Genomic DNA, 27,866 nt, shown 5'->3' with positions numbered 1-27,866 from the left:
AATTATTGGATCCAGATCCAGAACTTCACCAAAATCGAATCACTTAGTCATTGTCACACACCAACCTGTCCACCAAATTTCATCGGAATCCGTCCATAACTTTTTGAGATATCTTGCTCACACAGACAAACAGCCAGACAGACAGACAGGCAGGAAAACATAACCTCTATCTACCTTCACGTGTGCAATGTAATAAAGGTTTCGTATAACCCTGACTAATGAAACGCCTCCAACAACATTCCAAAGCACAACATGAAGGCATCAAGAGAGGTGAACTACGAGGATGTCAGAAATGCTTTGAACATACCTATGTACAGAAAAGGACATTTAACAGAATAAAATAAGAAAAGTGAAAAAGGGGATGTCAGAATGGACCTTGCATATTTCCATGTGACATCCCTACCTTGTTTGCATACTTTTTGCTATTGCCATTACAACATCCTTTTGCACTTCAAAATGCTTTGTGTACTTATAAAAGGGTGATGTGGTCCCACGTTTAATGTTCATTAATATTAAAAGATAACGCAATCTTTATTGTATTTTTCTGAATAAATGGTTAAATACTGACTGTGCAACAATCATCGTTGGATTGTGTGGCTGCTGTTTAACCGTTGTACTGTACAGTAGAATTTTACAATTAGTGCTGTGATGTCTTTTTTAACAGGCATTCTGAACAATTACAGTACAGCAAAAATACAATAATGTTCTCACAATCAGTCATAGTTTGAAGAAGAGAACAACAAACCAGATTTCAAGAAGTAGATTGTTGTGGTTTCCTCATCATTTCCTGCAATGTTGCGGAATAAACAACTGATTGTCTCACTTTGAGGGCAAGATGTAGATTTTTGGGGTTTGTAGGAAGAGCAGTTGTTTTTAATTTTAGCTTCAAAATGCACCTCAAAATTGTCTGAAACAAGAATACAAATATCACTTTTGAGATTTTCATCAATGTACTGCAGTCATACTGCAAAGATGCCCAAGGGACCATAATTGCTGACCTTTTGATTGAAAGATCACAATTCTCACATTTATGTGAATAACATGAAAAAGAATGTAAAAGGAATTGCAATAAAACTTTATTTGTAAAGTCTTGAAACAAAATATTGAAATACTTACCCTTTCTCCAGGTGACATTCATGTTTTGAGATGACGCTACACAGCATTGAAGTTCATGTGATTCATCATTACAATGCAATGTGAATGATGAAGTAGACTTTATGATTCTTGGCATGGTAATGATTCCTCTTACGGCATGATAGCCTTGGTACGTCATTGGTTCTTTCTTGGCAATGCAGCTGTAATTTCCTATATAGATATACAATGAGAGCAAATGTGAGCCTTCTTGTGGAGATGTCAACGGAACTACACCTCAAGGTGGACAACAATGCATCTGTTTCATCTGCCAAGGGACTTCCCATGACTCGATAGAACCGATCATTCTGCGTTCAAGTGCGTGCTTTCTTTTCAAGGTGTGAAGTAAAAAAACTTCTACATGATCTTGGAGTGGTCGTTAGATGTTTGAAATTTGAAATTAAATAAACAACATAGAACATATACCAGAATCACCTGATAAAGGTAAGTTATCCTATATACATCCATCCATCCATCCATCCATCCATCCATCCATCCATCGGGACCATACTCTGCAGAGCGTTGGTGCTGCCTAAGCAGTCTCCTTGGCTATTGGGCAGAGTCCTGGACAGGTCGCCACTCTGACACAGGATATCAGCAAGTTGGCACTCATTTTGCCAACGTCAGAAGGATGACAGGCAGTCAACCACACCTGGTATTAATTCAACAGCCAAGCAGGATTTCAACTCAGGATACTAGGGTCCCAAGCCTACCACCCTAACCATCAAGCCTACACCAGGTATTATCCTCTATGACTCACCTTCATGTTTTGATTTAATGTCTTTAATTTCCAGCTTGGGAGGATCTTCATCATCAAATAAAGAGAATAGTGTTCCATCTGTAATTATTTCATCATCTTTCATCCATGTGATTGTGGGGTTGGCAATGGTCGTTGGCAATAGACAGGTCAGAATTACAGTATCTGACTCTTTGATTGTTCTCTCTGGAGTGATGCTCATGTTAACTGGGAAAACACATTCCAACATTATTATCGGCCAACTTGCAGTTTCTTCCCCTTTGCACAGGCAAGTTTCTTGGGAAGTATGAACATCACAAATTTACACCTCAAACACCTAACAAATCATTTACACCTAACAAATTTACACCTAACAAATCATCACAAATAGAAGCACCCGCTCCATACAGGAGCTGTCGGGGGGGGGGGGGGTGTGATGTCACTACCCTTATATTCAAACGTGTAATTCAAAATACCTCTCCAAAATACTCTCGGTGTGCAAATCAAAACACCTCACTGCAATGGAAAACATGGGGACAGGAATATTGTACTATAAATGGTGGGGACTTGTAATATCCTCTCCTACCTAGAGTGACACAACACAATACATATTTACATAGAGAATTTGCATTTCCCTTCCTCCTCCCCCAAGACCACCGGCAAAGATAACAACACCCCAATGCTCTCATTGTCGTCATGTTGATCCTTTGTAGCTCGTCTGGATGCAATTGGTCTAGAACTGTTGGAGTTGTGTGACACACACACACACACACACACACACACACACACACACACACACACACACACACACACACACACACACACACACACACACACACGCCCGTGAATTATAGTAAGGATTCAGCTGCCGAGTCAAGAATATTTTTCGTAGGACCAAGCTGGACCCAAGATGTTCTCAAACTATTCAACGTGTCATCCAACTTGTCTCCAACCTGTCCAGTTTCTTCTGCATGTTCCTTTTTTATTATATATATATATATATATATATATATATATATATATATATATATATATATATATATATATATATATATATATATATTCTTTATAACTCTCCACATGATAATTTTACTCCATATTGTGTGATTTAATAAAAGTTCTCATGGAAAAAGGGAGCAATTGCAAATTCTTCTTCTTCTCCACATTCTCTTCCCATTATAAGGGGTGAGGTCCAACGGTGCCAAGCTTCTGCCCTGCCTCAATCACAATACTCCTCCACTTTTCCCTGTCCTCAGCCATCTCTCTCCCCTGTCCTCAAAAATTACAATGGTGATTGCATATTCTGTTGCAATCTTGTTTGCATTTTATTCCCTTTTGAAAATGAGAACATCTTTTTCTGCATTCAAATACAATCAGGAAATTTTGGTAATGAAGATGAGGAATTGTTGGGCATTGTCTTTTTCAACAAAGAAACTGAAACTCGAAACAGACAAGGTTACGAGTAAAGACAGGACATCACTCAACAATTATAAATGTTGATATCAAACAATTAAATGATCTATTCATCACATCACTAAATAATTATAAAAGTTGATATCAAAAAATTAATTATCTCTGCATCACATCACTAAATAATTATAAAAGTTGATATCAAACAATTAATGATCTATTCATCACATCACTAAATAATTATAAATGTTGATATCAAACAATTAATGATCTATTCATCACATCACTCAACAATTATAAATGTTGATATCAAACAATTAATGATCTATTCATCACATCACTAAATAATTATAAATGTTGATATCAAACAATTAATGATCTATTCATCACATCACTAAATAATTATAAATGTTGATATCAAACAATTAATGATCTACTCATCACATCACTCAACAATTATAAATGTTGATATCAAACAATTAATGATCTATTCATCACATCACTAAATAATTATAAAAGTTGATATCAAACAATTAATTATCTCTGCATCACATCACAAAATCATGATAAATGTTGCTATGAAACAATTAATTAATTATTCATCACATCATAAAATAATAAATGTTGATATCAAACAATTATCTATCCATCATATCACTAAATAATTGGAGTTATTGATATCAAACAATTCATTAGCTATTCCTCACATCACTCAACAATTATAAATATTGACATCAAACAATTATCCATTAAGCACATCACTCAACAATTATAAATATAATATCAAAGAATTAATTATAGATTCATCACATCACTAAAACAATTATAAATATTGATATCAAAGAATTAATTATCGATTCATCACATCACCAAACAATTATAGATGTTGATATTAGCCAAGGAGCATCAAGTGAAGAACACCTAGAAACATGGAAAAAAAAATGCAGAAAGCTGATTTTTTCAGGGATGGTTCTCTGACATCTCCTGAGTAAGAGTGCATAAAATCCCAAAAAATCCCGTTTGTGCTAAACGCGTGGGAACGCGAAATCCAAGATGGCCACCGTTTCGCTAATTCCGTCAACCGGAAATCAGCTATCACATATGGTCATGTAATACATGATTTTAGGGATTTTAAGGTATGAGGAATTCATTAGTGATGTCCTTTTTTAACTCTAAAGTCATTATAACCCTCTAAATCGAAATTTTGGTAAATTTATTACAAAAAAAGGCATCGGCAATGATCAGTCAGTCATCTTCAACATAGATTAGTCCATCATGACACCAATAGTACTGTAATATATGCTTTTCAATGTTTCTGATGCATTATATAATTACACATTTTACTATATTTCCATTAGAACCCACATCAACTGTTCTCATGGTAACTCACAAGCATGAGAATTACATGAGAACTCATGAAAATCTTACGTGAAATGACATTTCCAAATGAGAATTTGATGAGGTCACATGTGAAATGAAAATAGTGTTGGAATTATCATGACTTCTCCCATTATAATCTTATTCAAACACAGTTATACTATTTTAAAAGGAAAATGGAAGGATGCACATACAAGCATATGTACATTGATGATAACTTTGCCAGATAATTTGAAAAAGTTAAAAATGAAATTGATAGTGCTTTCTTATCGTATCAAATGATTCCATTTAACTTTATTCATTGTCACTGTTGTTACCATCAAGTGGATATGCATTAGTGCAGTTCTGCCCAATGCATGTCGAGCACATGGCTGAACAGTCCAGACCAGCTTTGTGGCATGAACACCGTTTCCTGCAACCGGGTTTACACCCACATGACACCATGCGTAATACAGAATCAGATGCAGGTGGTATGTCTGTGTAGATTGGGATGAGCATGTCATCATTGCATTCCCAACCCCAGTCAATTGCCTGTAAGGAGTTGCCCAACCATTCCTGCACAGCATAGTAGGCCCGATAAGCATGATATCTCATAGCTGCAGATGTGGAAGGTAAGCTCTCAAGTTGAAATGATGCAGAAGATGAGGATTTCTTCTTTCAAGTCTTTTTCATCATTTTCATGTATGACAAAAATCGGCAGTTGTCAAGGGACACACACACACGTCTCGTTCGCATTATATAACTTTAAGACAAACATTTCCCCAGCCCTGGCAATTTGTTCATGAGTAGAGTCATTTGCCTTGAAAATATCAAGGAATTTGCAGTCCTTATTCTGTAACACATTTAAGGCTGTCTTTTTACCCACTTTGTACATTGCAGAAACAGTATCACACCCTGTGATAGCATGGGAGACAAGCACATGGTCCCTAACACTCACATGCAAAGCCTCTCTGATACAGTCTGTGCTATAAATGGCATTATTTGCATATTGAATGTACAAGTTTGGACAAGATCTGTCGATCAGCATAACCAATAAGTCTGTATCTTTTCCCACCGGAATAACTGGATGATCACATCCCTTGGCAAGCTCGATAGCTGAGTTACAAATGAGGAAATCTGCATCTGCTTGGCTTTGTCGGCATGTTATACCATTACCGGTTAAAGAAGCCATCAGAGCAGAGATAAATCTAGCTTTGTTCAAGAAAAGAAGGCTGGCTACAAGCCACCGACATTTCAAGTTCAAACACAATATCCGGAGATACATTTTTGCCAGTTATGCGACGGCATTGCTCGGCAAACTTAGTGGACATAGAGCATACACCATAGCCATCAAAACACACAATAGCTTCATTTCCATGGTTGTTGACTACATATGAAACATATTCATTGATAACATCGTTATATGTACAGTCCTTGGGCCACAGTACACTATGTAACAGATGTCCTCTATCAACAACACGGAGAGCATTTTGAAACTCTCCAGCACACATAGGGTTAACATAGGATTTCAGGGCATCTGCGAGTACACTTTTGGCAGTCTTGCGCATCACAGCACTCTCAAAAAGGGATGGCAGGTGCTTGGTGAACTCATACGTGAGGTGAACTTTCATTTCTTCACGTTTACGTATGACACATGTGACACGAAGGAAGAGGGAAATGGGATCAATCTCCACATGGCACCCACGGACTTCAGCACTATTGGTGGCAGCACCAATGGATATCACTTTATCGTTCTTCTTGAGCTTGGCATCTGCATAGTTCTTGCCAGTGAGTTCATTAGCAGCCAACTCCCCCAGTGCAATCGCACGATCTGCATTGGCTGTTGCAGGAGCAATAATGCCTGTGGAAATGCAGACTAACCTGTCCTTGTATATGAATGGTGAATGCTGGGCAAGGTAATCTTTAAACCTCGTCAAGTGAAGACCATCACGGGCTGTTGAGGTAGGGCGTAGGTCCTTGTGCTGATCGGTTGTGTTGGAGTGCACACCACTGAAGACCTCCAGAGACTCACAAATTGGAACAGTTTGTGGAATTATGTGCACCATTTTTGATTCGTTGCTCAGTGTGACACCATGACCATGGGCTAGACCTCCTCGATGAATTTTGATGGTATAAATCAGCGTTTCTCAACCTTTGATGGCCCATGGCCCCCCTACCGAGTCGCTTAACATTCGTGTTCCCCTGCCCTTCAATAAAAGATGCAGATTTCGTTTTATGAAATTTATTTACTCAGTCTTAAAAGATAAATCAAAGTAACCATTTTTCTAAGCAATACAATCAATGAGACACTTGCTGTTGGGCTTGTCTGACGAGGCCTCTTATGTCCGGTACCGTCTTGGACACAGTAAAGCGAATATCGTTCCCAACGTCAAGACAGTTTCTGGACTTCGTTTTAATGGTCGCAAGGTCAGAAAATCCGGATTCGCAAAGATATGTTGTGGCGAATTGAATGAGCATTACAGATGCCTTCCTGCTGAGTAGTGGATTCATTCGCATCCTGAACAGACAACCAGAAGGTGAAGTGGTCGGTTGTCTTTGTTACTGAAGACCAGCTTCATTGCTTTTGAAACCTTCAACTCTGCCAGCTCCTCTGCTTCTTCTTCAGTCGGTTCAATTTTGACGTTAAACGGGTCTTTGTGACACGGAACATCCAACGGTGCATCGTCGAAATACGATTTGAACTCAGCGGAGAGATTGTCGAGATGTCTAGTGATGCAATCTTTGATGCCGACGGGAAGCTCAATCCTCTGCGTCTGCAGGTGCTCATCCAAGAAAGGAAACGAGGCAGTGGACCCGGCCTTGATTCGTGCCTGCCAGACTTCCATTCCAGCAGACAGTCCGGCAAGCTTGTCTTGAGCGTCACTGACTGTCACATCACGGCCTTGCAAGGACTGGTTCATTTCGTTGAGTCAGCCGAATATAATCGGCCAGGTAGGCAAGCATCATGACGAACTCTTCATTGTCGAAGTGGACATTGAGGTTGTTTTCGTTGTTTCGCATGAAGATTTCCACCTCAACCTGGAGTTCATACAGCCAAGAGAGGCATTTCCCCCTCGATAGCCAACGGACTTTGGTGTGGAACAGAAGTCCAACATGTTCCGTTCCCATTTCGTTCGCCAGGAGTTGGAAGAGCTGATGATTTTTGGCCTTCGCACGAATGAAGTTGATCACTTTGACCGCGACGTCCATGACTTCCAGCAAACGAGGCGGAAGAGTCTTTGACGCAAAAGCGTATCGGTGTAGCGAACAGTGGGAGGACGTCACATGGGGGCATTCGTTCTTCACAAGCGTGACGAACCCTCCTCTGACGCCAATCATCGCTGGGGCACCATCAGTACAAATGTGCTTGAAATTCTGCCAACCAAGTCCATTAGCTTAAAAAAAAAAAAAAAGAGTCCACAATAGCTTTGATATCTGCCACTGTCGTTGTGATTGGTAGGGTATTGCAGAACAAGAACTCTTCCTTGGTCTTTCCCTTTCTCTCGTAGCGAGCGAAGGTGATCAAATGGCTCTCCAGGGTGGTGTTGGTAGACTCGTCTAATTGAAGGCGAGCCTGGAGCGTGCTTTGTTTGATTTCGGAGCAAACTTGATGGCACATATCAGCGGCCATGTCGTCAATCCGTCGTCGGATCAGTTTAGAGAGCGAAACTTGCTGGATCTTCTTTTTCGCCTCTGGTCCGATCATCAATTCCACCATTTTCTCTGTACATGGCTTGATAAGGTCCTCAGCAATAGTGTGCGGCTTCTTGCACTTCGCAATTCGGTATGCCACTTCGTAGCTGGATTGAAGAGCAGGTTTTTATTCTGGCCAGAATCCAAATTTGGGAAGTGTCGCTTCACGGTCATATCGTGATCATTTCACAGACAGAGCGTAGATATTATCTTCCTTCCTTCCGGGATGCATCTTGTCGCGATGGTTTGAAAGTTTGAAAGGATGGAGTGACGCATTTGACATCACGACCGAGCAGTGCAGACATTGTGCGCAGTCCACGCCATCTCGACTGACATTGGTGAATCCAAACTTGACATAGCTATCATTCCATTTTCGAACCTTTGACATCTGAGAAAAAAATTGAAAAAAAACAAAATTCTAACGTTTTTGTAAAAATTGGTTTACTATGAATGCTCTGTGGGCTCCGCCTCCTCTTTTAAAATCGTGGTTAAACTCATCTACCCTTTTTACTTTGACACTATGACCGGAGCCTCGTCACCTTAATTGTACATTACAAGCTTCTGCATTCTGAATCGCAGTTTTTAGGGGTCTGCTCATGGCCCTCCGGTCGAAGGCCGATGGCCCCCTTTGGGGGGCCACGGGCCCCCAGTTGAGAAACGCTGGTATAAATGATGGTTTTTATGGAAAAATAACATCGGGAATGAATTCCTCATTCCTTAAAACCCCTAAGATCATGTATTACATGACCATATGTGACATTAGCTGAATTTCCGGATGACGGAATTAGCGAAACGGCGGCCATCTTGGATTTCACGTTCCCACGCGTTTAGTACAAACGGGATTTTTCGGGATTTTATGCACTTTTACTCAGGAGATATCAGAGAACTATCCCTGAAAAAAATCAGCTTTCTGCATTTTTTTCCATCCCTATACTAATGCTCCTGGGCTATATGAAACAATTAATTATTATCTATTCAGCATATCACCACAGAATTATAAATGTTCATCTGGAATCATTTTATTTTCAGCTTTGGCCAGTTGTGTTACTCACATTTTCCTCCAACTGAGTGGACAGGTGTATGTATTGTGGTGACAAGTGATTTTTGTACTCAGGAATGTACTCCATCTTGAGAGTAAGACGGATTTGAGCAGCCACTGCACAAATATAAAGACAAAGACAAGGTGTAAAATAAAACTTAAAAAAAAAAAGATTTACGTGTTTTATGTAATGCTTTGACAATCATTTCAGATATTGCGCGCACATATATATATATATATATATATATATATATATATATATATATATATATATATATATATATATATATATATATATATATATATATATCTATATCTATATCTATATCTATATCTATATCTATATCTATATCTATATCTATATCTATATATATATATATATATATCTATATATATATATCTATATATATATCTATATATATATATATCTATATATATATCTATATATATATATATCTATATATATATCTATATATCTATATATATATCTATATCTATATATATATATATATATATATATATATATATATATATATATATATATATATATATATATATATATATATATATATATATATATATATATATATATATATATATATCCTGGTGTTGGCGCAGTGGTTGGGGCAGCGGCTTGGGATCCAAAAGGTCCTGAGTTCAATCCCCGTTGGGCCTCTGAATTAATACACCAGGGGGTTCACTCAGCCTGTCATCCTTCCGAGGTCGGCGAAATGAGTACCAGTGTACTGGGCCGGTGTATACCCCGGTTAAAATAGGTGTACCATATCCCTGTGTCATAAGAGGCGACCAGGGTTGCGTCAGGAAGGGCATCCGGCGTAAAACATGTGCCAAATCACTATGCGGATCATACGCATGATCCGCTGTGGCGACCCCGAACGGGACCAGCCGAAAGAAGAAGAAGAAGATTATATATATATATATATATATATATATATATATATATATATATATATATATATATATATATATATATATATATATATATATATAATACTCCATGGTAGAAGGGGGAAGGGGGAAGGGTAGAAGTGTGGAGGTGAGAGTTGGAACTCTGAATGTTGGGACGATGACTGGCAAAGGGCGAGATTTGGCTGATATGATGGAGAGAAGAAAGGTGGACATACTGTGGGTACAAGAGACCAAGTGGATGGGGAGTAAGGCTAGGAGCATTGGAGGTGGTTTCAAACTGTTCTATCATGGTGTGGATGGGAGGAGAAATGGTGTCGGGGTAATCCTGAAGGAAGATTATGTCAAGAGGGTATTGGAGGTAAGGAGAGTGTCTGACCGAGTGATGAGTGTGAAGTTGGAAATTGAAGGGGTGATGATGAATGTCATCAGTGCATATGCCCCACATATGGGGTGTGAGATGGAGTATAAAGAAGATTTCTGGTGTGAGTTAGATGAAGTGGTGGAGAGTGTATCCAAGGATGAAAGAGTGGTGATTGGAGCAGATTTCAATGGGCATGTTGGGGAAGGGAATAAAGAGGATGAGGAGGTGATGGGTAGGTACGGTCTCAACAAGAGAAATGTGGAAGGGCAAATGGTGGTAGAGTTTGCAAAAAGAATGGAAATGGCAGTGGTAAATACGTATTTCAAGAAGAAGGAGGAACAGAGGGTGACATACAAGAGTGGAGGAAAGTGCACACAGGTGGATTACATATTAAGCAGGAGATGCAACCTGAAAGAGATTAGTGACTGTAAGGTGGTGGCAGGGGAGAGTGTAGCTCGACAGCATCGATTGGTGGTCTGTAGGATGACTTTAGAGGTAAGGTTGAGGAAGAGAGTGAGGGCTGAACCAAGGACCAGATGGTGGAAGCTGAAGGAGGAAGACTGTTGCGTGAAATTTAGGGAGGAGGTGAGACAGGCGTTGGATGGTGGTAAAGATGGGTGGGATGATTGGGCAATGACAGCAGAAGTTGTGAGGGAGATAGCTAGGAAGGTACTTGGTGTGACATCTGGACAGAGGAAGGAAGATAAGGAGACTTGCTGGTGGAACGAGGAAGTACAGGAAAGTATAAGGAAGAAGGGGTTGGCGAAAAAGAAGTGGGATAGTCAGAGAGATGAAGAAAGTCGGCAGGAGTACAAGGAGTGGCGGCGAAAGGCAAAAAGAGAGGTGGCAAAGGCCAAGGAAAAGGCATATGACGAGCTGTATGAGAAGTTGGATACAAATGAAGGGGAAAAGGATTTATACCGATTGGCAAGACAGAGGGACCGAGCTGGGAAGGATGTGCTGCAGGTTAGGGTGATAAAGGACGCAAATGGGAATGTGCTGACAAGCGAGGAGAGTGTGTTGAGAAGGTGGATGGAGTACTTTGAGGAGCTGATGAATGAAGAAAATGAGAGAGAGAGAGAAGGTTGGAAGAGGTGGAGATAGTCAATCTGGAAGTGGGGTGGATCAGTAAGGATGAAGTGAGGACTGCTATGAAGAAGATGAAAAGTGGAAGGCGGTTGGCCCAGATGACATACCAGTGGAGGCATGGAAGTGCTTAGGAGAGATGGCAGTGGGGTTGCTAACCAGATTGTTTAATAAAGTCTTGGAAAGTGAGAGGATGCCGGAGCAGTGGAGATTAAGTGTACTGGTTCCGATTTTCAAGAATAAGGGTGATGTGCAGAGCTGTGGAAATTACAGAGGGACAAAGTTGTTAAGCCACACCATGAAGTTGTGGGAAAGAGTAGTGGAAGCGAGGTTGAGAGGAGAGGTGACGATCTGTGAGCAGCAATATGGGTTTATGCCAGGAAAGGGAACCACTGATGCAATGTTTGCTTTGAGAATGTTGATGGAGAAGTATAGGGAAGGCCAGAAGGAGTTACATTGTGTGTTTGTGGATTTAGAGAAAGCTTATGATAGGGTGCCAAGAGAGGAGTTGTGGCATTGTATGAGGAAGTCGGGAGTGGTGGAGAAGTATGTGAGGATCGTGCATGATATGTATGAGGACAGTGTGACAGCGGTGAGGTGTGCGGTAGGAATGACGGACCGGTTTTAGGTAAATGTGGGATTGCACCAAGGATCGACTCTGAGCCCTTTCCTGTTTGCAATGGTGATGGACAGGTTGACGGACGAGATCAGACTGGAGTCCCCATGGACTATGATGTTTGCGGATGACATCATGATCTGTAGGGAGAGTAGGGAGCAGGCTGAGGCGAGCCTCGAGTGGTGGAGGTACGCACTGGAGAGAAGGGGAATGTTAGTCAGTAGGAGTAAGACGGAGTACATGTGCGTAAATGAGAGGGAGGGTGGTGGTATGGTGCGGTTGCAAGGAGTTGAGGTGGGGAAGGTGGATTGGTTTAAATACTTGGGATCAACTGTCCAAAGTAACGGAGAGTGTGGGAGAGAAGTGAAAAAGAGAGTGCAGGCAGGATGGAGTGGGTGGAGAAGTTGCAGGAGTGATTTGTGACAGAAGGGTAGCTGCAAGAGTGAAGGGGAAAGTATATAAGACGGTAGTGAGACCAGCTATGTTGTATGGTTTGGAGGCGGTGGCGCGAACAAAAAGACAGGAAGCGCAGCTGGAGGTGGCAGAATTAAAGATGCTGCGATTCTCGTTGGGAGTGACGAGGATGGATAGTATAAGAAATGAGTATATTAGAGGGACAGCGCAGGTAGGACGGTTTGGAGACAAAGTGAGAGAGGCGAGATTGAGATGGTTTGGACATGTGCACAGGAGGGAAGCAGAGTATATCGGGAGAAGGATGTTGAAGATGGAGCCGCCAGGCAGGAGGAGAAGAGGAAGGCCAAAGAAGAGGTTCATGGATATGGTGAGGGCGGACATGCGGGTGGTTGGAGTGTCAATGGAAGATGTCGAGGATAGAGCGAAATGGAGACGGTTGATCCGCTGTGGCGACCCCTAACGGGAGCAAGCCGAAAGAGGAAGAAGATAGATATATATATATATATATATATATATATATATATATATATATATATATATATATATATATATATATATACATATATATACATATATATACATATATATACATACATACATACATATATATATATATATATATATATATATATATACACACAGTAGACTAGGCGTAAGTCGTCACCATCGGGACCGAGAAAAAAGTGACGACTTAGAAATGTGATGACTTACGCGTATGCGAACATTCATGATGACTGTGGGGTGAAGGATGAAGTCGCGCGTGGCCTGGACACATAGTACCAAAAGGACACATAGTACCAAAAAACACCTATTGTACCAAAAGGAAAACACAATCCTCAGGGCAAAGGTGGGGGTGAGTTGGTGAGTTGGAAAGTGATCAAGCAAAGATGGAATTCATGAATCAGTTTCTCAAAAGTAAAGATAATGAGCAACTCTGCAAGACAACTCATATACCATCGGTGATGGTATGGTGACAAATTACATGACACACAGTCATCGTGGTGATGATTACCACTCAATGCCAATGTGTAAGTGAGTGCGGTAATGTACAAAACAAGCCAAGATAAAACTATGATCGGACTTCAACACTAAGCTCGATCGATCCTTTACTGCTTCGCGAAGTAATCCGTTATGTTTGAATGCCTCAAACTCTTGGGCACCTGGTGCATGAGAAACGATTCAAACCGGTCATTGTATTCCATGATGTTGGCTGGGCAATCCTCCACCGAAAGACAGTATCGGCCGAATATTTGGCCGAATCGGCTGAAACCGAATATTTGGCTGAGCCGACATTTGCCGAAACCAGATGATGAGCACGTCATCGACATCTTCAAAGGACACACATTTCACACTTCCCACCGGCCTCACGATCTTCTCCACTTGTCCAAATATCTTGCCCTTATTCTTCAAGGTATCGTTCAATGTCTGCCGTTTGATGTCCAACTTCTCAGCTATGTCTGTTTTCTTCATCAGTGGATTTGCCTCACAAAACTGGATAATGTCGTATTTTTCTTGGTAGGTTTTAGTTGTAAGCTTACGCTTAGTCGCCATTGTCCTGCCTGCAGTGCAATCAACGTGTGCACGCAGTTATAAATGGGACAAAGTTACAGAGGGACAAAGTTGTTAAGCCACACCATGAAGTTGTGGGAAAGAGTAGTGGAAGCGAGGTTGAGAGGAGAGGTGACGATCTGTGAGCAGCAATATGGGTTTATGCCAGGAAAGGGAACAACTGATGCAATGTTTGCTTTGAGAATGTAAGGATGAAGTAAGGATGAAGTGAGGACTGCTATGAAGAAGATGAAAAGTGGAAGGCGGTTGGCCCAGATGAATGATGTGATCACAGATGGCCTGTGATCACAGCCTATCACTGGCGGTGTACACCAATGAGCGAGCATCACGATTCCATGAAATCGGGCTTCTCACGAGGCAGCAGTTCCGTGTGATGAGTTAGGAGTGGTAATTTACTTGAGTTTCCATTACGTGGGAATGGACAACATCTGACGACTTAGACGAAGTGACGACTTACAGAGGGATTTAACACGAGATAAATTCGGGACTTTTTGACGCTGCCGACTTAGGCGAAGTGACGAGTTACACGCTGCCAACTTACACCTAGTCTACTGTATATATATATATATATATATATATATATATATATATATATATACATATATATATATATAAATAAAATAGCAAATACCACCCGTCACTTCGCTGACAGTAATACTAAAGGGGGAGGGAGAAAAAGGAGGGGAGAAGAGGAAGAGAGGGGTGGGGAGAGAGAGCGGGGAGAATGATGAGGTGGAGGGGAAAGGAGAGAGGAGGCAGGGGGAGCGAAGAGTGTGGGGGGAAGGGAAGACAGTGTGAGGTGAGAGGAAGGGAAGGGCAGACGTACCATGGAGTATTAATTACGATTCGTACCATCTCATCAAAATGATTCTGCATGGAATAACAGTGAAGATGGAAACAAAGTAATGTCTGAAATCCATTTTCTACCAGTCATACTATAAACACAGTCCTGAGCAAAACTCCCATCCGGAGATAAACTCCTGTCCAGTCAAGTCCGAAGAAAAACTCCCATCCAGACATAAATACAGCACGGACACGTCTGGAGCCAAGCTGTCTGGAGCCAAACACCACCCAGACACATCCGGGGATAAGCTGTGCAGAGAAAAACACCGCCCGGATGCGTCCGGAGACAAACACAGCCCAGATTAATCCAACGCCAAGCTAGCCGGAGACAAACACCGCTTGGACACATCCGGAGACAAACTCCCATCCGGATATAAACACTGCCCGGACACGTCCAGAGACAGTGACAGACAGTGAGATATAGAGGGAGAGAGATAGAGATAGAGATAGAGATAGAGATAGAGATAGAGAGAACTTTTATTATAAAAGTATAAAACATTTCACAAGGCAAATTTAAACAAAGAAAAAATCTTGAGGCACCATTTGCCTGAGGTTCATAAAAGCATCAACACATGAGAATCAAGTGGCTTTCTTTAAGTAGAGGTGCTCAAGCAGAGTCAGAAAAACAATGAAAGTTCAAGGATCAATAATATTGTTTCAATTCACAAAAAAATGTGAGCTTCATTCTCAAGACATTTACACAAGACACCACCATTGCACCATAAGTCTTCAAACACAGGAAGACTTCCCATGTTTACATGATATGCATGTTCTAGTTTTATACGAGCAGACACCATTCCTTTGAAACAAAAATGTGCATTTTCATTTTTCTTATTCACCAATCTGGCTTTTCTGGTCTTATAAATTGCAAGCTTAGCAATTTCAAGTAAAAAATTCAAAAGCGAAACCACAGATTTGTTTCTAGTGTTGAGAGTGAGCCCATAAATAAAGATTGGAAAGGAAAAAACAATTTTAAATTTACAAAAAATGCGACTCAGATACAGAAACAGAGGTGACAACCTCTTGCATTGAATAAACGCACGATTCAGATTTTCGATACTCATACAAAAGGGGCATGAATTAGACACAGAGGGGTTAAACTTCTGCAGTAAATCCTGTGTTGCCAGGGCTTGATGGACCAGTCTCCAATTTAAGTCTCCCGTGCGACCAACGGTCGGAAATTTGTACATCACCTTCCAATTGGGAGTAAGGAAAGCTCCTGCAGGAAAAGTCTCTTTCCAAAGGTTTCTTAACGGTGCCGTACAGCCCGGTAAACACACTTCTCGACAAATTCCAGATATTGTTTTTTCCCCTGTGACGTGGAACACACCAGACTCATCACTGTTTGAAGACAACACGTCATGGTGTTTTTGGGCAGTGATTGAAAGTTCAGGAAAATTTGGCGAAAATCTACTTCTTCACTTACCCCATTCCACCCAATATTTAAATGTAGGAAAGTCTGTGTTACTATCCTCGTGACCTCACCCACTACTCTCACCGAATGCAATCCAAGTTTTTTAGAAACCGAGCCAGCAGGAAACCATCGTTTCAAGGAAGGCTCCATAAGATCTCGCACTTTATTTATTCCACTATTTGTAAAGTACTTTATGAAGGATCGGCTGGTAGATATTCCAGCAAATAAGAAAGTTTTGGAATAGTGGCTCATGCACAAATTTCCTGTCATCATAGATCTCGAGCCGCTGCACTCCAAGAGCTTGCCAAGCATTCAGAAGAGATTGATGAAACGCAGGGAGCCGAGCTCTATCAACCTGCTTTAGGTCAATAAGGAAGAGTTCCCGGTCATAGTCCAAACCACCTGTTTGCAGAAGCAAGGTATTGGTGAGAGGACGCCAGGACACTACTTCACCATATAGTAGACGTTTTATTGTCACGAGTCAAAAAGCCATTATTCGACTCAGGATGTGTACCAAGTTTTGGCCACCAGATGCTCGTGGTCTGCACAATACATCTGGCTTGAGCCAGTGGTGGCATCCCCAGAAAAAAAATCAATCAGACTCTTCTGAATGCTTGTGATCACAGCTTGAGGAGGCTGGAGTGTGATGACCTTGTGCCATACGGTTGGAAGTATCAGGTTATTAATGATCGTTGCCCGCGCCTTAATTGACAAGAACTGGAGCATTCCTTTCCACCTTGATAGTTTCTGCTTAATGTTGTCTAGGAACCCATCCAAATTCCTTTGCATATAGCTCATAGTTCCCAAATGGATTCCTAAGTATTTAAACCCATCCGTTTTCAACAACATTCCTCCTGGAAGAGTTGGGAGAGTTGCACATGAGGAGTGTGATGAGGGGAGTGTATTTGGGTAGAGCCAAAGAGCTACATTGTTGTTCCAATTATTCTTGCTGATGAGGCAAGTTCAAATTTGGCAAGACAACGGGATTGCTCACTGAGATATTTTGGGTTTTTGACCACAACACAAAGGTCATCTGAATAAGCTGAAGTAACAATCTTCGAACTGTTGACAAGGATAACCCAGACAATGAGGTGCGAAGGATAGCCAGTAGGGGTTCAACAGAAAGTGTGTACAACATGCCTGACAATGAACAACTCTGACGGATACCACGCTGAAAAGGAAAGGGATGACACGAACTATTATTTACTTTTAGCAGGCATGATGCATTTCTGTACAAAAGTTTTATGCAGGACATGAATTTTTCCCCAAAACCTGCTCACGTAAGAACTGCAAATAAGAACGAACGATCCACACTATCAAAGGCTTTTTCCTGATCCAGGAGTAACAACCCAAAACCCTGAGGCACGGTTTGACCGATGGCAATAAAATCTCTAACCAAAAAAATACCGTCATAGATGGATCGATCAGGTATGCAATACGTTTAGTCATTTCCAATCAGGAGAGAGATGACATTTTTATAGAGGCATTGCAAGCACTTTTGACACAATGTTATAATCAGTGTTTAGCAATGAAACAGGCCGCCAGTTTGTAATCTGCTGCAAATCCCCATTCTTTGGGAGGAGACACAAAACAGCTCTCCTGCAGCTCAGGGGTAATTCACCCTGGTCTAGGCTTTCAAGCAGGGTCTACATTAGAGCAGGACCCAAAATGTTCCAAAAAGCTTTGTAAAATTCAGCAGGAAGTCCATCAAGCCCGGGGGCATTGCCGTCCTCAAGCAGTTTTGATGCCGCAGTGAGCTCCTCAAACAAAATGTCACATTCGAGTTGCTGTTGCTGTTCTTGAGAAAGGAATGGGAGAAGTTCAATCACCTCATTTATAATTGTTTTGTCGACAGTTCTCGGTGTAAACAGATTTGAGTAGAAATCCTGCATTGAGTGTTTAATCTCACTCTGGAAAGTCAGAACACCATTAGGAGAGTGTAAACTGTGAATCTGCCGAGAGGTCTTGACGGCTTTCTCAAGGTTGAAGAATTCCTTATTTGGAGTCTCCAGTTGAATTCTGCTCATCCAAAGGTGAACCATTGCTCCAGCCACACGCTCCTTGACTAGTTCAGCCAATAGGGTCTTTTTTTTTCCATCAACTGCTGAAAGTGATCACTTCCACTGGATGTTCCAGCTTCTTGCTCATATTTAAGTACGTCTGCTTTGAGAGCACTTTTCAAACCAGATGTATTACTGGTGGTATGTGAGCAATATTGTTGACAGAAAATCCGAATTTTGGATTTTGTAGTCCCACCACTGTCAAATGTTAGGATAGGAACACTTTTGTTTTTCTAACTTTTTCCATTGAAGTCTGAAGGAACTTTCAAACTGTACATCTTGTAATAATTTGACATTGAAAGTCCAGTATGCATTATTACAGCAATGAAAGGGTAACATACATTCCATTATAATCATATGGTGATCAAAAAAGCCAGATGGACTTATGCATGTTCTCTGAACCAGATTCACCATTCCCTGGTTTACATAGAATCTGTCCAGTCGGCCCATGGTTATCTGGTTCTTTGAACAGCACACCCATGTATATCGACGGGTGTTTGGATTTTGCAGATGCCAAACATCCCGAAATTAAAATTTTTACGCAAGTTTTACGAAATACCTTGCACTGGGTGGATGGGGCTCAGGAGTATTCCTGTCCAGTCGGGGGTTGAGTGTACAGTTATAATCTCCCCCCCATACAAATTAAATTAGTCAAGTCAACAGTGTTTTAAAAAACCTGCTAACTTTATAAGGAATAGAATCCTTTCAGCGCTGTCGCTGGGGCAATACACATTAAAGGCCCGGTCACACCTTGACGTTTTAGCCAACGTATGCCGATTTTTGAATTTTTTTTCTAAAACGCTGGCACACGTTGAATACGTTATGGGTAAGTTTTGATAACATTGAGAGCATGCTGAAAAACACTGCCATACGTCATTGTACGTTGGCTTTAAACGTTGTACTTTTTGGTTGTCCTCAAATTTTTTCATGCTTGAAATTTCACGACGTATGTCGGCGTATGACTCACACGTTCCGCTACGCTGGCCACAAGTTGTATGCACGGTCTGCGATCGTTGACAGACGTCAACATATGCTACTTGTAAGTTAATCATAAGTTGAGACACGCCGAGGTAATGTTTAGCGTACCTGAAACTTATTTCTAACCTATGATTAACGTGTTGTTGGCACGTTACGCGATCGTTGCCACACATCGACAGACGTTACTTTTAAGTTACTCATAGGCTGAAAGACGTCGGTATAATGGATCGTCCTTGCGTCAGCGTCCACGGCCACGGCCAGGACACTTATTTGCAGCATTCTTCAAACTTTTCTTCGGCATGACGAGGATGTTCACACTTCGATGTCTAGCTTGGCTATGATTCCAATTGTCCATTGGCAGCGTCTATTTAAAATAGTCGAGTTTGAGCGTTTTAACACGTTCAGAAGAAACGCTTCAAATTTCCAAACCCCAGCGTCAAAAAACAAAGGCGAGTGACAGCAATTTAAATCGTTCATTGTAAACAATGAAAATAGTTGAGTGGTACCGTTTAAAAGTCGTTGAGTGTAAAAAAAATCCAATTGTTGAGCGCAAGCGTCTACTTTCAATCGTGGGGTTTGAGCGATTTAGCACGTTCAATAGAAACGATTAAAATTTCCGAGCGCCAGCGTCAAAAAACAAAGGCGAGTGACAGCAATTTAAATCGTTCATTGTAAACAATGAAAATAGCTGAGTGGTACCGTTTAAAAGTCGTTGAGTGTAAAAAAAATCCAATTGTTGAGCGCAAGCGTCTACTTTCAATAGTGGAGATGCAGCCATTTAAATCGTTGAGTGTCAGCCTATGAATAGCAAACCCTACGTCACCAGCAAAGATAAACTGCCGCACGATATGGATAAGTTAGGCTATCGTTGGGCATAGTTTGTTAACGCCGGCTTCACGATAATTATTCGTTGGTATATCGTATCTATAAGTAATCAAAGCGCTCTATGCACATTATTAGTTCATTGTGCATTTGTCCAACCCGTTATGAATTGACCTAAATCGTAAAAACAAGCTATAGCTCATTGTTGAAAAAGCCCCATAAAAAATTATCCGCGAAGAACTTCGAACAATGGTGAAAAGATGTCTCCTACCCGTGGACACGCGGACGCAAGGAGGATCCATCATAACCCACACCCTCCCCTCACACTCACCTACTACTGCCAACATGAACAAACTACTACTAATACTAATACTGATACTGATACTGGTACTGATACTGATACTGTTACTGCTGACATGGACATCGACTCAAAAAGGACTCGAAAACACTGTTGGGTTCCCCTTTTATGAGCAGCATTTTTATATACCAATTCCCAAAACCGCTGGGAACACGTCTTTATATGGCAGTTGTAAGCTAGAAACACGTTCATTTATTTTTTTTTTGTCGACCAGAAGACGTCATTGGAATACATCTACATACATCGATGTGTGTTGGGACTACATAAAGAATTGGTTCAAAGCACGTCAAACATAAGTTAGGAATAAGTTTCGCTTCATAAAGACATTACCGCGACGTGTTTCGACTTATGAGTAGCTTATAAGTAGCCTTTGTGGACGTGTGTAAGCGTCCACATATCGTGTGTAAAACGTATCCCCATTGCATGTGGAACGTGTGTCATACGCCGAGTACGTCGTAAAATTTTGAACATGTTTAAAATTTCTTGACGTACTCTACTTACTACGACGTATGATAGCGTACTTTAGCGTTCTACTCACGTATACCAAACTTACTCATACCGTATTTGATGTGCCCCAACGTTTTAGACACATTTTTCTGCGGTCGGCATACGCTGGCAAGATCGCCAAGGTGTGACCGCGATGTTGTCACTTCCATTTCTACGGCAGTTATGATTCGAATAGTTGTGCGTCAGCCTTTTAATAGGCTACGTCACGACATCGTTGGCGATGCGTGCAACGCGCTATGCCTATGTTAGACTATCGTTGGGCATCGGTTGTGTAGGCCGACAACAGGTTCAGCATTCGTTGGTATAAGTTATCTATAACACAACGAAACGTTCTGTGTCCGTTACCAATGCGTTATACATAAGACCAAGTCGCTATGAATACGTCCGAATCTTTAAAAAAAACATCAAAAGTTCAACGTAAGCCAGCGTTTTACATACATTTTAATATGTTGCCATCGCTGGCTAAAACGTCAAGGTGTGACCGGGCCTTTACAATACAAAATTTTTGATTACTGCTAATCAATTCCACGGCAATTAAGAAGCCCTGTTAAGAAACCACCCTACAAGAAATCTCCGAGGGTTGGATTCTAGGGTGCACAATAATTGCCACACCTGCCTTAGCATCCTCAAAGGCAATGGAGAAAAAAGGCAACCTTTAAAAATCCTGTGCCACTCGTCCTCACAAGGTTGGTTAGTGTGTGTCTCTTATAACATTAAAATATCGATTTTTTTCCCCTTCTAAAACATCCGCCACACCTCGAGGCGACGCACACAACTGCGGCCTCCATTTATGTTGAGGGATGCTATCTTTATTTACTTTAAAAAAAAATACTACTACTATTACTACTCTTGGAGTTCTTTGCCGGCATTAGTGCCACACTTCTTCAACCGCTGGAATTGAGGTTCTGAGATTCTGACTTGCTGAGGTTCGTGAATCATATTTTTCGCAGTTTGTGGAAAGGCAAGGAGATTTGGGAAAAAAAATCCCGAATTCTCACATGCCTTTTCCTGAAGGTTTCATTTAAGAATTTAATAATTTCAACTTCTGTAACCATGGTGTCTCGATCATCATCCTCTTGGGCACAACACCCACTAACTGACAGGGTAGAAGAGGTTGCATTGAAGTCAACCTCATCATCTCTGTCATCCTCTTCCTGATCCAAACTTATTCCTAAGGCACAAATCTCCATAGAATTTGAACCAACGGTCCTTTCATTCCCTCTAAGCTGCCCACTATCACATGCAGCTTCCTTCTTACCGTCCCTTGCATTTTGTTCCACAAGGGGAGGAGGATTACAGATTTCCTCTGAGGGGCTTTCCGGCTTATCAGCCTTGTCATCACAAACACACCTCAGTGACAAAATCCTTTATATCAATGCAGAGACCATAAATATCAGAATCCACACTTGTAGCCGCCTGAGAGGCACGAGTATTCTCAATGTCTACATCACACTCGTACAACTCAGGCAATTCAGCGAGTGGTGCAAATTAATTAGTCAGAGTTATCATCGGTTCTGGTTCAATTTCCAGCCCAGAAGAGGGATTCTCTATGAAAGATGCATCTTGCAAGCTCGGCACATCTGACACAACGAGTACCTTACTTTGTGTCGTCTTTGTTTCATTGACGACTGGACACGAACGTTTTTACCCTTTTTTTTTTACGAGACACTGTCATGAACCCTCCGTGTTGTCATCAGTACAGTCCTGCACAGTAGAGATCGAGGGACCAACCTCTTCTGGTACATAAGAAGGTAGAGAGGAGGGGCCTGCTGTTTGCCGCTTACCAACATGTGGTACCATTTCTACCATTTCACATCCCCAGTAAGTGGGGGGGGGGGGGAGTCTGCTGTTTCCCGCTCACGAACAGGTGGTGAAGAGGATTCTCCCCTTTCACCCACCCTATGATGTGGGGAGGAAGGATATACAATCTCCTGTCCTTGATTTTCTGATAATCTCATCAAAACGGGACAGGAGTTCTTCACATGACCGTACGCTCCACAATGATAGCACGCCGTGACATACATTCTATACAAATGGGCGTTAATTTTTGCATGCAAAACTACGTTTAACTTTTGCTCATTTTCAGGCAATATCATGTACAGTACCCTTTTAAAAGTCACCACGTGTATAAATTTTCCACTTCCTGAGTGTATCGGCATCATCGTGATTTTTGATACGATTGTACCGAACTTGCTCAATTGAGTACACAAGTCATCATTCCGAATGAAAGGTGGAGCGTTAGACACATTCATCTTAACCGCAGGTGTGTCTAATTGGGAAACAAGGAGAAACAGGTCGGGGTGTATAACAAGGCCTTGCTCCACAACGGAGGTTACCATATGCACCTCGGAAACGAACACAACGACCTTCTTGTTCATTTGAGAGGCCGCACGGATGTTACATAAACTAATAATTTTACCGATTGCCAGTAGCACGTCCTCAATCTTTACCTCCTTTGGGGGATCACACACGAGGCCATTCTTACATGCTATGATTAAAACGAACGTTTGCCATCGCTAAAGTAATTTTAACAGAGGAAAAGAGTTTAAATCAACAAAAGAAAACCTACCACAAGCGGCGCTAGCAAGTGGAGGAAAAATAAAAATAATAATAATAATATGGACGAGGTCCAAGAATTGTTTAAGGCAGCCAAAAACATTGGCTAAAACTAACAAACACGTCAGATGGAACACAGGCCTCAAAACCGGGAGGTCCTGAAAAACACCCAAACACCCCAATGCTCTCTTTCTCCCTCTCTTGCTCAATAGACAAGACAAACCAAGGAGAAAGGAGTAAAGAGAAACGAAAACCAAAACATTTAGGCAATAACAAGAGTGAAAGGAGAAGCAACACAGGCTCCAGAGAGAGAAAGAGAAAAAGAGAAAAAGAGAAAAAGAGAAAAAGAGAAAAAGAAAAAAAGAGAGAAACAGAGAAAGAGAGAAAGAGAGAAACAGAGAAAAACAGAAAGAGAGAAGAGAAAGAGAAAGAGAAAGAGAAAGAGAAAGAGAGAAAGAGAGAAAGAGAGAAAGAGAGAAAGAGAGAAAGAGAGAAAGAGAGAAAGAGAGAAAGAGAAAGAGAGAGAAGAGAGAAAGAGAGAAAGAGAGAAAGAGAGAAAGAGAGAAAGAGAGAAAGAGAGAAAGAGAAAGAGAAAGAGAGAAAGAGAGAAAGAGAGAAAGAGAGAAAGAGAGAAAGAGAGAGAAAGAGAAAGAGAGAAAGAGAGAAAGAGAGAAAGAGAGAAAGAGAGAAAGAGAGAAAGAGAGAAAGAGAAAAAGAGAAAAAGAGAAAAAAAGAAAAAGAGAGAAAGAGAGAAAGAGAGAAAGAGAGAAAGAGAGAAAAAGAGAAAGAGAGAAAGAGAGAAAGAGAGAAAGAGAGAAAGAAAGAAAGAGAGAAAGAGAGAAAGAGAGAAAGAGAGAAAGAGAGAAAGAGAGAAAGAGAGAAAGAGAGAAAGAGAGAAAGAGAGAAAGAGAGAAAGAGAGAAAGAGAGAAAGAGAGAAAGAGAGAAAGAGAGAAAGAGAGAAAGAGAGAAAGAGAGAAAGAGAGAAAGAGAGAAAGAGAGAAAGAGAGAAAGAGAGAAAGAGAGAAAGAGAGAAAGAGAGAAAGAGAGAAAGAGAGAAAGAGAGAAAGAGAGAAAGAGAGAAAGAGAGAGAGAGAGAGAGAGAGAGAGAGAGAGAGAGAGAGAGAGAGAGAGAGAGAGAGAGAGAGAGAGAGAGAGAGAGAGAGAGAGAGAGAGAGAGAGAGAGAGAGAGAGAGAGAGAGAGAGAGAGAGAGAGAGAGAGAGAGAGAGAGAGAGAGAGAGAGACACACAGACACTTTTGGCCTCTTGATTGTTTGGGATCATGATGTGACAAGAGAAGTTATACCAGTACAAGCAAATGCCTGAGCATTGCCCAACGAAGAAACAAGGTAAATTAAAACTTCAATGTAAGTACACCATCAACAAGTTCACATAAGGATGTGTTCACACACCACTGTTGTGAGAACAGTGTACAATCACTGGAATGAATTTCAAGGTGTACACGTGCTGTGACCAAGGTTTTAAAGAGGTAAACAACATCGGAAACAGAATCACAAACATCTTGAATTTTGCGTTTCCTTGACATGTATATAGCAAGCTTCGCTTCAGAGGACAAATAATTTGCTAACAGGCACTCATATTTACGCTGGTGGAAGATGCTAAAACCATAAACAAAACCACAACAAGTAAAAGTTAGGCCGAGTCTCCGGATAGCACGTGATAAGACTGTAAAAAGGGGTGCCAACCTTGAGCAATCAATAAAAATATGAAAAATAGTTTCTGTGGCACCGCAGAAGGGACACAATTCTGTGTTATCAGGACATATACGATGAGATAAAACATTGGATGGTAAAATGTAATGTGCCAGTCGCCACTGCAAATCTCCGGAGCGCTTGGCAGTGGGTGCCTTGTACATAACATGCCAGTTGATCGAAGTAGAATGAGTGTTCTGAAGCATTCTCCCCCAATGTGCTTGTGGTTCCGCAGGTCTATCGGGAACAAGGGTTTTAACACACAAAGCGTAAACAGAAGATTTTTCCATCAATTTAAAGGAGGTGAAACCTTGAAAATGAAGCAAAAGCTCTGGAAAGGGATGTTGGGATAAAGAAAGGTTAGCTTCCACCTGTGGAATCCATTTCAGATTGGTTTGCTTGAAAAAGCACAGAATCACAGAAAAGATTCTCCCAATAATTTGAATGGACCTCACTCCAGTGGCCACAGCGACATCAGCAGCTGGCTTCCACTTGTAAGGAGGAGTTCTGAGATCTTTTACCTTCGTACATCCAGCATCAATAAACTTCTGCACAAGAATACAATCGCTGCAGACCCCTTCAAAAATGGGGTTTAAAAAGATAGGCTCATTTAAGAACATTTCCAGGGAGTAGTCATTGTTATTTCGGCGAACAGTGACTGCCTGCCATGCCTTCAGCATGCTTCTATAAAACAGGGGGACTGATGCTATATCAACTTTCTTGGTGTCAATAAGGAACAGTTGCTCATCGTAGCCGAGTTTCCCCGCCTGCCGAAGCAGGCAGTGAGCCAAGGCCTTCCACGAAACGTCCGTGTACAGCAGTCTGCGAAGCGAAAGGAGGCGAAAAGCCATCACCTTGCTGGTAATAGCAATCAGCCCCTGTCCTCCTTCAGAAACAGGCAGGTTTAAAACACCAGGTTGGAGCCAATGCTTTCCTCCCCAAAAGAAGTCAATAAGAATTGATTGTAATTTTTTAAGAAACAAATCTGGGGGCTGCAGCGCTATAAAAACGTGCCAAAGCATTGATGCTGCAAGGTTGTTTATAACAAGGGTTCGGCCCCGATAGGAGAGTTGACAAAGTAAGCCCTTCTACTTTCGTAAACGTCTCTCAGTTTTAATTATTAGAGATTCCCAGTTTTTTTTAAATGAAGTTCTCAGTTCCAAGAAAGACGCCAAGGTAAATAATTCCATCCCTTTCCCATTTAAGTTTCTCGGGAAGAGTCGGAGGAATGGCGCCATTTTGTGGACCAAGATGGAGAGCTCTGCTTTTCCCCCAGTTCACTTTTGTGGAACTTGCCAAACCAAATTCATGAATGCAACGGACCAAGGCTGAGACGTCCTCATTCGAGCGAACGATTGCACAAAGATCATCTGCATAAGCAATCACTTTAAACGGGTTCGCCATTGGTTGAGGAAGGAAACCAAGAAGACGTGCACGCAACCGAACGAGCAAAGGCTCAATCGCAAGAGAGTACAGGAGGCCAGAAAGAGGGCACCCTTGACGAATGCCTCTATTAACCGGGAAAGGGGGACATAAAATGTTGTTAACCTTTAAGAGACTAAAAGTGTTGTTATACAGTAACTGCACATGAGAGATAAAATTTTCCCCAAAACCAAACCCCCGTAAAACAGAGAAAAGATAAAAATGATCAATTGTATCAAAGGTCTTTTCTTGATCCAAGAACACCAACCCGACATTCCTTTGCTCAAGAGAACAGATGTCAATTATATCACGCACAATGAAGATACTGTCATGAATTGTCCTCTTCGGGACACAGTAAGACTGATCTGGGTGTACGATCTCCTCGATTATGGCTTTAAGGCGGTTGGCAAGGGCCTTGGAAAATATTTTGTAGTCTGCACAGAGTAATGAGATGGGACGCCAGTTGTGTGGTTGCTGAAGGTCTCCTTTTTGGGGGATAAGGGCGAGGACAGCCCTCCGGCAGCTTAATGGCAGTGAGCCTGATCGTCGACCGTCGATTATAACCTCAAGTAGTTCTGGTCCGAGGAGGTCCCAAAAGGTTTTATAAAATTCCGCAGGAATTCCATCCAGACCGGAGGCCTTACCCGAGGGTAGAGTTTGAAGAGCAGCTTGGAGTTCCTCCAAAGTTACTTCCTTGTCCATTTGTAGAACTGCAGATTTTGACAAGGGAGGTAAGGAAGAAGTCAGCACTGTTACCATTTTGTTGTCGATTTTCGGAGCATGATAAAGTTCAGTAAAGTAGTGTCTGAGTGAGACTCTGACATCTTTTTGATTGTGTGTTATCCTTCCTTCCTT

General features: G+C 41.4%; 1 protein-coding gene across 1 annotated transcript in view; it reads right to left on the bottom strand.

The window, feature by feature from the left end:
- Positions 1-27,866, bottom strand: part of LOC147013244 (uncharacterized) — a 115,971-nt gene that overhangs the window by 21,670 nt on the left and 66,435 nt on the right. The window contains exons 14-16 of the mRNA XM_085853476.1: positions 1,892-2,095; positions 1,117-1,305; positions 746-907 (exon numbers count right to left, since the gene is read on the bottom strand). Coding sequence (XP_085709602.1) covers positions 746-907; positions 1,117-1,305; positions 1,892-2,095 — 555 coding nt within the window. The remainder of the gene's footprint in view (positions 1-745; positions 908-1,116; positions 1,306-1,891; positions 2,096-27,866) is intronic.

This window comes from Eptatretus burgeri, chromosome 14 (assembly GCF_056783735.1).
Source record: "Eptatretus burgeri isolate ZD-2024b chromosome 14, Ebu_testis_v1, whole genome shotgun sequence".
Lineage (NCBI taxonomy): Eukaryota > Metazoa > Chordata > Myxini > Myxiniformes > Myxinidae > Eptatretus > Eptatretus burgeri.
This window is presented reverse-complemented; position numbering and strand designations above follow the sequence as displayed.